General features: G+C 39.6%; 1 protein-coding gene across 1 annotated transcript in view; it reads right to left on the reverse strand.

Annotated features, from left to right (window-relative positions):
• Positions 1-12798, reverse strand: part of negr1 (neuronal growth regulator 1) — a gene marked incomplete at both ends in the record, with an annotated part of 139932 nt that overhangs the window by 17704 nt on the left and 109430 nt on the right. The window contains one exon of the mRNA XM_083888464.1: positions 11528-11569. Coding sequence (XP_083744590.1) covers positions 11528-11569 — 42 coding nt within the window. The remainder of the gene's footprint in view (positions 1-11527; positions 11570-12798) is intronic.

Below are 12798 nucleotides of genomic sequence, written 5' to 3' on the forward strand. Positions count from 1 at the left end.
AAAGGAAATGTAATAATAATAAAAAAAAACAGGAGAAAAGGCAACATAATTTGACAAGTTTCAACATATGTAGAGTGTTTCAGAGATGGAACACTTGCCTGGGGTCGTCTGTCACATATGGAATGAGCACATCTGTCTGTGCTCATTTGATTAGAGGAACTCAAGACAACAAGACACAATCCCAAAGTCACAAACCTGTGGATGACTCAGCAATCCACTATTTTTCCCGTGATCCTGGCTCTTGGTCAATCTCAGTAGATTCAAAAACCTTCTAGTACTTTTCAAAATGCAAATTTATGGTTAAAAATGTCTACATTTTGGGATATGACAGAAGCCTGATGCTTTGAGAACACTCTAAGTGGCCTAATGTGTGTTTGCAGTGTGTATTAGGGATGGCTCTTCTGTAAAAAGCTCAACGTAAACAAAGATAATTTGTTTATTCATTAGGCCCAATTTTGTCTGAGTGGTGCATGAAAAATTCAGTGCTTTCGATGGACTTTTTAATGCCCAATGCGTCGTCAAGTTGCCGCCACCTGTGTTTTCTGAAGCAGTCCGACTAATGACGATGTGCCTCGTCTGTGCAATCAATGCCAATTCTTAATGTGTTTGGTTGTCACTTATTTTGATATGAATTGTCACACTGTTGAAATGGGAGTTTACACAACGTCTGGATTCCTGATCATCTACCTCTCCACCAACACACCTGAGCACCATCGACTTATCAGCTTGGACTCCCGTCTGCTTCTTTGTCAGCACATTCTCTAAGCTGAATCTGGACTCGGGGAATCTAAATGGATATTCTCACCCACAGTACCTAAAGTTATTCACTCATTTATTCAGTGTCACAGCTTTTAGATAAATCTTCAACTTACTCTACCGCCCCTCCCGTGTTCTCCCAGTTGAGTCCAACCACTTATTTAAACCATCACAACCTCCCTGACCTCTCAGCTGTGCAAAAAGACACACATATCAACATGCACCGTGCAGAGGAAGGATTGAAACAGACAGGCTGACACTTTTCTTTTCATTCTGAAGCCGAGACTAGAGGTTGAACAATGCGCATGCATAGCCAATTGCAACGTGTGAATCAAAAGGATTGTATTGAAATAATATGATACACCTGGAGTTGGCTGTTCTGGCTGCTATGGAAAGCTTTGCAACTATTTCAACAGCTAAGTGGTCACACTTTAAAAGGCTAAATAATATACAACTATCACATCAATGTTCAAACAGCAAGCATTTAAGAATGACAACAGTTCCATTGCTTTGGTCCGCACCAGTCAGATAAATGTTACAATGTATCAGACAGACGTGGGTACGGTTTGCTTTCACATATGCATTGTTCTAAACAGACCAAAATAGACTGTATCAGTATCAGAACCAGACTAACCCACGATTTCCACTGGGTACGTCTTCGCTGTGGAGAGGATGGCGCAAAACCACACCGCTGACCGGTGAAAATATGGGGTAATTCTGTATCTCATCTCATACCAATAATGCATTAAACTATACAGTTTTGTTCCATTTGGTTTGGTTGCTTTCACACCAGAGGAACCATAACAAAGTAGGATAAAGCGGTCTGAGACTCCGGTTGATTTGGTGTGCACCAAAGTACTGCGATTACATCAGAGGTGGAAAAAGTACTACAATATTGTACTCAATATATGACATATTACTCAAGTAGAAGTAAAAGTAGTCATCTGAAAATGTACTTTAAGCAAAAGTTACTTGGGGTGCGAGGGTAGTAGAAATATGACAAGGGGTCAGAAATCCAAAACTATTTTGGAGCTCACACGCCCGGCGCAACACAGGATATTACGTCACTTTTGGCGTGCGCCCTCTATGTTCACGCGCCAGTGCTGGTGTATATTCGTCTGGTTGTGGTGTATATTTTCCCCCTGTAGGTCTTCATTGTGCTGAATTTTTATTTTTACTCAGTAACGGATAGGATTTATAAAGTAACTAAGTACAATACTCGAGTCAATACGTACTCAAGTAAAATACAAAATCCTGATTGTACTTAAAAAATACAATTTTGTATTTTGTCACGTTCCACCTCTGGATTACATTCACACCTACGCAAACAAACCGAACCAAGGGACCAAACACGTTTGGTGCGCACCAAATGCTGTAGGCGTGAAAGCACCCTAAGAAGCAAGACTGCAGGGTGTACTAATATGTCGTATTATGTGTATAATATGTTGACAGTTGTAAACACATTTTTAATTTTAACTAATGGTAATAATCATAATAATAACAAAAACATTAATGTGAAATGTTGGAAAGGTATAAAATATTAAAATTCAAACCCCTGCTACTGAGCAGCTTCGTTTAATCGAGCAGGACTAGGTACCTTGAGTCTGCAGCTCGAGGGAAATGCAGAGTCCACCTGACGTCTTAATTCCAAACTCCCCATCTCAGCAAACTAAGAGTGATGCTGAAAACAGATTCCTAACATCTGAGCGAGGCCCAAACAGTGCACTGAATGCATTTCGAAGGGCAACAACAACAACATGAATCCAAAGCCTTCTCTCCATTACTACTGAATGGGCTCTCTCTTCTACCTCAACATTACACCCATTTAGCTCTGATGAAGAGTGCTCTCACCACAGATGTGTAAAAGAGCGAGGACCTAAAGCACTGCACAGTGTGAACTCACTGCAATCTACAAATTGGCCAAAAAGCCATCTTTTCTGATTTACTGTGGCCTCTACTGTAAGTGTGTGGCCAACTTCAATCATCCTCCTTAATGCACTCACCATTAGAGTCTGTCCTGAAAGAGAATATACCCTGGTGTCTCAATTACAGTCTAAGACTGAATCTCTACAGTCTTCTGTGGCCATAAAAGTAAATGACTATTCATTTTCTGCTCCAGGTCCCACATAGCAACCACACAGCAACCGCACAGTCCTGTCTACTGTTGGAACCACAAAAACTCGTCTTTCCTAACTATTGTCCAATTAATCACTCTGACTGCTGCGGTGAGAGTGCCAATTAAAAGTGGGAAGAAGATTGGAATTGACAAAAAAAAACATGTTTCCTTCTCGCTTCAACAATAACTCCCCTTTTTTTGGCCGCTTCATATTAGAGCTGCAAATTTAAGTGGAAGAGCGAAAATAATACAAAATATAAATACAACATCAAAACAGGTGAAACATGTCACAGACCTGAAAGAGCTTCAGTACATAATGTGCTTTGATCTACAGTACAGTGATGCATGTGTGAGATTCTGAAAAAGTGACAGGCGTAAAGGCACTGCATCAAGAGCACAAACAAGAAGTGGAGGGGGAAAACACAGAAGAGGAGTTTTCAAAGAGTTTTCAAAGAGTCTTTACCCACTATATAATACGCACCGACATTATTTTTCCCAAATAGGGAGAAATATCCATAAAAGATAAACAGATACAAAAAGAGAGTCTGTGAACAGTTGTCTTGTTCTTTTGAGAGCCGTTCATTTCAATTATAGAGCACATTGCTGCATTCGCTCGGTGTCTGCGTCGGACTGACAGCGCGGCCAGGTTTTACATTTAATTGCTGCCGCTCTTGAGGCAATGAGAAGTGAGAGAGATAATCACAGGTAGAGAAAAGAATGATACATGAGGGAACGAGGGAGGCAGAGATGTGGGGTAAGTGGAATAATCTGCAAATAGGGGGATGGGGACGTCTATATCGACGACTGACAAGCAGGTGAAAAGTAGGTCAAGAATGTGTGTTTGGGGGGGGGAAGGTCCGTAAAAAATGAACAATAATCTGTTTGTGTAGTTCTGATCAGAGGAGAAACAGTTAAGTGGGTCCATAATGTGTTCTGAATGCATATGAGGCACAATTTAAATTTCAACATTGGGTGTAAACACTTGTTTACTACAGAATCCCCATGTTTAGACAATTTGATTCACTGACTAAATGCATTTTGTTAACCTTTGATACGCATGATGGCGACTTTCAGAAAGACATCTTACCTAAAGTAAATACAAAAGGTTTATTATAATGTTACAAACACTAAGGATGCGCGATGTTGTCGTCACGATATCGGTATCGGCAGCTTTGAGCTTTTAAAAAGAAATATAGGATATCGGCAAACACGCCAAGATCCGCCGATATGACAAATAACTAGAATAATTTCAGGACAGAAGAGATTAAATGAATCATGCCATTGCACAAAAGGAAAGATGTATTGATCGGTTATCGGCCCAAGCATTCCCGATATATTGGGTATCATGCCCTATTTATTTTAATTTGCACTAAAGTGATTATACACTGATACAAGACATCAATTTCTGACAATAACACCTCGTCAATGTTACACACTGGTGATAATTGGGATATGAACTACGATCGGTAAGAATGTCCAATATGCTACAGGCATTTACAAGGCAACTCTTTCCTGGATAACTGTCCAATGTCCACATGTCCTTCCATCATCTTGTGATATGTGTATTGCAATATCTGCACAATCAATATTTCTGTCTGCTTTTAAAAAACCTCCCTTACTTGAAGCCTACGCTAAGTGTTCCATTATTAATTAACCAAAGTAAAAAAAAAAAGAAAAAGGGTAAGAGACATCTTTTCTGTTTTAAAGCCGCCATCCCAGTACAATAAAAAACACAAAATCAATTTCATTGTCTGTATCGCCGACATTTAACTAATCAGCATCAGCACTCAAGATCTGTTCTCGGGCACTGTAATAAAAACAAGCCCAGGCAGCAACAGCAAAAGAGACCGTGACCCATAATAATAATAATGTGACACAAACAACTGAGTAACCATCAGCCAAGTAGCACAAAAAAGAAAATACTTGCATTGATTTATAGTAATAAAAAGAAACTGCACAGAGAAAACTGATCAGTAGTCGTACTGCAGGCTATTATAATATCAATGTAATGGTTTTTATTTCCTGCAAACATGTGTGATATGGTGAACGCAAGTGTTGTGAGACAGGCCACATGGTGGATAACAGTGTTGCCTCACAGCAAGAAGATTGCCGGTTCACATCCCGGTTCAAGCCTTTCTGTGTGGTTTGAACGTTCTCCACGTGTTTGTGTGGGGTTTTCTACGGGTTCTCAGGAGTGAATGGTTGAATGAATGAATGAATTAAAAGAACAGTGGGAACTCTTATCCCACTTTGATATAGCAGAGAATCATGATGAAGCACGATGAAATCAGACAATCAGAGGGTTTAATAAATACTGGGTTTATCCTGTATAATGTGTATTATATGATATAGACTTCTTAATTGCAGTCACTGGAAGCTTTTGTTCCATATATTATATTTACTAATTGCATTAATGTGGCTTTAATCTGTTTGAAGACATGTCTTGACTGGGGAAAACCAAAGGTTTCTAAGGGCAAAACACATCAAGTCTATTTACGCTGTGCAGGGATCTTGGGGTCAAGTATGATAAATGACACACCACCGACTTATCAGGACCTTGCAGAGATGATTGGGTGAGTTAGCACAGTAAAAATGAAGGTCGGCATATCACCTCAAAACAAGCCGTATGGAACAAGAGTCTGGTTGGTGGTGCGGTGGTGAGAGGAGGCTGCGAACGGGGGTTCATATTGCTCTTGATCTTTCCACCATATAACTGATAAGGCTGGTGGGAAATGCACTTCCAAAATAGGATTATCTGTAGGTAGCTCAGTGTGTCAAACACCGGGCATGCTGGGTAAAAAGAAAAAAAAGAAAGAAAGAAGTGGCAGGGATGTTTACTGTTGAAGCCTTTTGAGCAGCTGAACACTGTAGTTTCAACAGGACCGGTCCTCGAGAATTTATAGCACCAGTCTGATCCAGACAAGCTTATCAGTGGGAGATATTCCATCCTGCTGAATATTTCATAAGCGCAGTGCCTTTATGCTGCCATTACTGAGGGTGAGTCACACACCTGAGTCACAGTCACATCAGTGCAACTTCTAGATACAGTGGTGCAAAGGAACAACATACATCAGCCCGTTAAACACTGAGGTCATTTTCAGCTGTGATTCACCACATGATGATGTCTTTTTCTATGCAATGTCTACATCCCAGCAACTGCACAACCCTCTCAGAATAACAGAACACCTTGGTGTGTTTTTACTGCAAGTTCAGACCTGACTGATCTATAGGAGGAGGGAAGAGGTGGCACAGTCTGTGCTCTGTGTGATGTTGGAGCCAAAAGGTGGAAGAATTCCCTTTTTTAAAATCTCACATTTTGGATTCCGTTTTATAATCCAAAACCCGGTCGACCTCTGTCAGACTTTGTGCCTGCAAAGAAAAAACGTGTCTGAAAATATAACAGAACTACAGAACAAAATGTAGACTCAATCGGCATTGATCGAGTGACATCGATTACTTTGATTGTGTCCAGCGTAAAACAAAAGGGCAGACCTATGCAGCTCTTTAACTGACATCAAATGAATCCAGTGTCAATCTCTAAATATCAGTATTTATTTGTACAATGTCAGAAATAATCCTGATGGAAATGAAGCACATGCTGTGGCAGCAAAATCTAATTACTGTTGAAAACAAAAGGTACCTTAAGTATTATTTTACTTTGTAGTGTTAGTTGTTCTTTAATCTTCTTTAATTATGTTTATTTTCAGAACAAAATTTATGTCCTTGATGCTGAATCACAACTACATGTATAAGTTTGGTTTGTTTTTGCATCACAAACAAAGTTAATATGAAGACTAAACACACTTTGTCTTCATTACAAGGCAGTAGCTAATAGCTACTAATACCAGGCTCAGGAGAAATCGAAACATTGTCCATTTAAAATGGACATCCTAAGCTGAGCAGGGTGACTATTGAATTTAAGATGTCCTTTAAACTATTTCTCTATTATCAATATGAATTCACTAGTATCACTAACGCATAAAACTCAAGTTGGAACATGTTGAAAAACACCTGCAAAGTTAATGCATTACACAGTTGCAAAGACAGATTAAATGTGCTTAAAAGCTTTTTCCTGGTAATAGATATAGTCTAATACCAAGAGGTGGCCAAGAGAGAACGTTAATACAGAACTTGAGAAATGTCACGTTGTTTTAATGAATTTATTTATTGAGAACGCTTCGCACGGTGTAAATATTAGCAATATTATTGTGCCTTTGGGTCCAACACGTCCTAATATCAGATAAGAAACTACAGGACTGAAAGTGAAAAAAGCACAACCTGACCTTGTTTTAAATCATCTTCCAAAGACGACACTAACCAATTTTACATTTCAAATTGGCCAGCTATCCTTTGATTAAAGCTTTTATATGCTTGCTGAAATAATTTGATTATCACTCCTACCTGAGCCTTAGGGAGCGCAGAGCATGAATTTAGGTGTGTTATGAAAGAATACTTAAAAAGACTACATTATTATGCCTTTGATGTTCTCTGAACCGAAAATAAAGACAGATTATGTGACCTTCCTCTGTTTTAAATGATACTGAAAAAATGGTCTTTGTTATTATCGTTTTATAAAGAAACTTATATTTGCTGTTTGTTCCAAATGTATACAAAAAGAAATATGCATTGAAAGTAAACAATATTTCCTATCATGGAGCAAAGCCTCATTTTATGACCTACTCCACACGATTAATAAGAAACATAAACCTTCATTGAGCCATTAATCTCATCTTCCTTTCTTTTACTGCTCCGCACTGGGTCAAGGGGAGGGTCAAATAAAAGCTTCACATGCCACGCTTTCAAGATACATGGCAGCATTAAAATGACACCGTCTGTAATTAGTTCTGATCGTGCAAGATATTGAACAAAAAAAAATTTTTTAAAAAATCATGTAACTGTAATGAGAAAACAAAGTGAAACTGTGTGCCTATCGTCTCCACTTAGCTCCACTCCTGTCTAAATTTAGTTTATTTTGGAAGTTAACGTGACACATGGGAATCTGACAGAGTCACAAAATATGTATAATGCATGTGATTTTCCTTGAAGCAGTAGCACTGTACACTGAGCCTCGCAAAGACAGGAAATGTGACTCAGACAGTGTAAAGAGCATTGTTTTTTCTGTCAAGTTATGTGCAGATATAAACAGCAACGATATAAACAGCATGTGCTTTTATCACACATCTACATTTCATTGGGGTGACGGGGTGACACCGTGCCAACTGCTTTAGGGAGTATTGGAGCAGTGCTTTATGTTTAGGTAAATACCTACAAATCCCCGATATTAGCGGAACAAGCTTTACTGTCAATAAACTGTAGAAAACATTCTCTACTTAGACAAGGATAATATATGCTTTATAATTGGTTCTGTCTGTGGTTCCCTGACAAATTGGTATGTAGGAGTAGATCTTCAGGAAAGAGTCAAAGTGTCAAAATAAAATCAATTAAAACATAAAGAAAAATTAATATTGAATCAAGTGGTTAAGATCAGTGCCTCACAGCAAGGGCAACCCCCTACTGTGAAGAATGTACATATTTTCCACATAGACCAATGGAGTCTATAGGAAAATTAGCCCAATTCTCACTTGGCCTATAGTCTCAAAACATTTAAACATTTTCCTGAGGATTAATCATCTCAATCGCTAGTTTCAAGTCTTCTTCAATAGCAGGATGTATATTTTGTAAAATATGTTTCCATTTTGAATAAAAAGGGATAAAGTAGAGCACAAATGAGTGGACACCAGTGTGAGTGGCTGCTGGTATTGTCCATTAGAAGTCGGTGAAGTCTTAGAACTTCCAGTTGCAAAATGTTAACATGGTGCCATCTAAATCATTATTCTGGACACTTCTAAAGTGGAGTTGAGATTCTTGCGGGTGACATCATGACCGGTTGCTACTTGTTTTTCCCTGTGTTTGCTTGGCTTCTCACTAAGTACTCCAGCAGATTGGGGTAAGGTTATTGAAAGATTCAAGATCATTTTGTCATTGTATATCCATACAACATAATTCAGTGAACTGGTTTAAATTGGGCTCAGTACATAGTTTTCATTATTTGAATGTGAATGTGAGCAGCCTTCAAAACATAGGCACTATGCTTTGTCTGGAGCATGTGGATACACATTCAAAAATGGGAGTCCTTTTTCGCAATGGTTGCAGGGGTTCTGTCTCCCCATAACTGTGAAAATCAGGGGTGTCAAATGCACGGTCTGCTGGCCAGAACTGGTCCACCAGTGGGGTCCAATATGGCCTCCATGATGAATATGTGAAAATTCATAAAATGTGAAATATTATATTTTCCAGTTTTTTTGTAAAAAGATACATATTTTTAATGTAAAACAAAGAGAAACATTTTGAATGCTTGATGTTCAGCATAAACGTTACAATCAGCTATTTTAGGAGATTAAACCTTTTCTTGCATGTGGTACAAATGCACCAGTCATGACACAGCCAAAGCTGTTACGAGCATTTTACACTACTGTGTCTGTGTGTCTCTATGACTACTTAACAAAAACTTCAGTGGCTGGTCAGGTCAGGTCAGGTCAGGTTGATCTGACTCTGACTCTGTATCTCAAACACTTTTGACTTAAACTGGAGAGAAGAACGAGAGAAAAATGTCTGGGGAGCCGATGTGTTAAACCAGTGAAAAAGGAGGGTAAAGTCTTCTGTGCTTGTCCATGCACAGAGTCATGGATGACACGTCCTACTAAGTGGACCAGTCAACTTTGTCATGGTCTCCGTCACGTTGATGTGTAGCTTCACTTCTAGAACGAAGCACAGAAAAAAATAAAAAATACGGCGCAGGGACCGATACCAGACCTCAGCCATTCCTTATGTGTCAGTTGAAAGCAGAAATGTACAGTTTTTTTCTGGGGGGATGTCCAGTGTTCTTTGAAACACCAGAATATATAAACTGTGCGTGATCTTATATCGGACATTCAAGTAGGATCCGTTTAACCTGCACAACACTTTGAACCATTTGGCTTTTTTATTACAGCAGTACTGCAAAATAAAGCACAATGACTGATGTTGCTATTAACTCTTGTGTAATTTGATTTTTTTGTGATTTGTCTAGGATCAATGGAATGAAACATGCACTGCAGGTATTGTGGGTGAACAATTGCTCTATTTCAGAGTTCCTAAACTGCTTAGCTTACAGACTAGAATTTCACCCTCTATTTAGGGAGGACATCTTCCCAAGTGAATTAACAAGGGAAATAAAAAGCAGATAATAATTTAAAATGTCAGATTAAACATGATGAAACAATGATTGAAACAGAGAGTCATTTACAGGGATCTTAAATATGTCCCTCATACAAAGCCACTTATGGGCACCATCAAAAAATGAACTTGCAAAACAAGTTGGAACAAAAGAACAACAGTGGGTCGCTGAGTGAGTTTATCTACATGATTGAAACCACCAGTGTTCCTTTGGACCATGAAATTGTCATTTGTTCTGCAAGCATTACATCAAATCAGAGTTCAGAGCCATGCCAGGACTGCTCGCTGCAGCTAAGCTTATTTTAACGTGTTATCTGACAGTATCTCCGTGAATAATTATGTTTGGCTGTGGAGAATGTCGGCGAGCACGTGGTAATTCGGGTGCTGCGGTTCGTAAAAAAAAAACGTATAACGTGGAGCCACAGAACGGGATGAAAAATTCTCCAAACTCTTACTGGATTTACCAAGCGACACAAAATCCTCACATGTGATTATGTTTTTTTGCGGTGTAAGTACAGGTGCACTTGAGCATATGAGAATATTCTCATTTCAGTGACCATTGTGTGGCATTTGTACCAGTGAAAGCTTTTTAGAGTGTGCACAAAAATAATGTAACCAGCATGGGAGATTACATTCAGTAACTTGCTTAAAACCATTAAAGAGGACCAACGACCAAGCAGAGGGAGATTACTCTGGGCTGGAATGTGGAAGGGGGAAACAAGGGCAACACTGACACCGACAGTGAGGCACTGACAACAGCACTAGCGGGGGATCGGGTTAAACAGGGTGGCAGATCGCCAACTCATTGTTCTAGAAAGAGGAAAGAACAGAGAAAGGAGATATGGATATAGGACACTGGAAGGATAAGACACTGGAAGAAAGAGAGAAGCAGAAAGGAAGTAATAAAAGTACAGAAGCAGCACAGATTCCACCTCGCAAACAACAAACCAGGGGTCTTTGCCACCAACAGCATCCTCTCTTTGATGTACACTGCATTTAGCTAGCACTGAGGAGCAGACGAGTGGTAGAGTTGGCGGTGAGAAAGGCAGAAAGAGAGGAAGAAGCCATTAGCATTATGAAAAGCATCAGACCCAGAGGCATATGAAACAGCCACTTTGATGACTACTACTCTTTGCTCCATGAGGAGATGGTGGTGGTGGTGGTGGTGGTGGAAGTGGGGCTTAATGAAAGGAGGGGGCGGGGGGGAGGGGGCTGGGTGTTGCAATGATTACAGGCCGGCACGAAGTAGCCAGGCTGTAGAAGCCCAAAAAATAAGCAAATAAAAGAAATACAGGACATATGATAAAGCTGTACACCCAGAAGTCATTCCAGCCAGCCAATTGAAATAAATCAAGATGAAGGAGAGGACTTGGCTCAGGTTAGTGTGAGGCAGCGGACCTCTTGGCTGATTTGGTGTACAGCATGGTGACATATACTGACCTGGGCTTGAGACAGCACTAGTGGTGGTGGGTTCAATAATCGCTACAGGGGAGGAGAGGGGGAGAGGGAGGGGAAGGGAAAGAGGACATTCATGTATTATTAACAGAATGGAGACGTAAAAAATAAAGAAAAAATAAAAATGCATGCAAGGACCAAAGGACAGGGGATGAGACAAATCCTCTCCATGCATTAAGGACTGGAGTTTTTGTGGCAAGATGCAACCTCCACATGCTCATCAGCGACATTTTTTTTTAATCACACAAGTTGCCTCGGATTTGGGTTAAACCGGGGGAGTGGTGTCGGTCAAAAGCTCCAAGTGGGGTTTTGTGATCAGACAAAAACGTTCATTGTATTTCGGGTGTGCTCAACAACTGGTTTTGTCTTCCCTAAAATATTCCAAGATCAAAACATGCTCACTTAGCTCCTATAGTGTTATCTGGACCTGACGCACACAAAAAGAGAATGTGTAGTCTGTCTTTGATTTGTCTGAGATGTCATGTGTCACAGTCTGACTGCCTTTGTGACCTCATTTCATACTCAGCCATCGGTGGGAGATGAAAAAGTGCGACATCCGCGGAAGTTCGGTCTAAATGTTCAAATATTAAGAGCTACGTGTTTCCATCAAGAGGGACAGAAAACAAAGATGTGAAAAGTAAATATGCTTTCAGTCCAAAATTACAACCACAACTGCTAATGAACTGATCTCAGAAGTTCATAATATTTAATATATAAAGCCCACAACTTTCAGTTTGGTAAACAACTGCTTAATTCAAGATAAGCTGTCGCCAGCTTTGTGGCACTGACTCACTTGGATGCTGGATGTGTGTAATGTGTCAAACCAAAGCTGTTCTTTACCACTAGAGCTCAACTCAAAGTGACAACGTGGTTTGATTCATGCTTTTTGTTGGCACATCAACAGCGCAACTACAAAAATGATAATGGTAGGTGATAATAGTAAATAAAACATTTTATACTACCCATCAACATATAAACCACCTTCCTCCACAGAGGAGATTTATTTTTTCCCCTCAAAAAGCAAAACTCAAAATGGCCATTATAAGAGATTCCCACCATCAAGACCAACGCTTTCAATCTGTGATCACTGTGTCACTTCTGTGATGTGTGAACTGTGCGACGACTGTGTTGCCAGTGAATATTTACTCTCATTTCCTTTGTCAGGATGTATCACAATGTAGGAATCATGAGTGATATACATGTAATGATATGTTTTTTTTAACCACTATATTGGTGGAGCAATTTATCTTTTGTTC

This window comes from Microchirus variegatus (assembly GCF_963457635.1).
Source record: "Microchirus variegatus genome assembly, chromosome: 4".
Lineage (NCBI taxonomy): Eukaryota > Metazoa > Chordata > Actinopteri > Pleuronectiformes > Soleidae > Microchirus > Microchirus variegatus.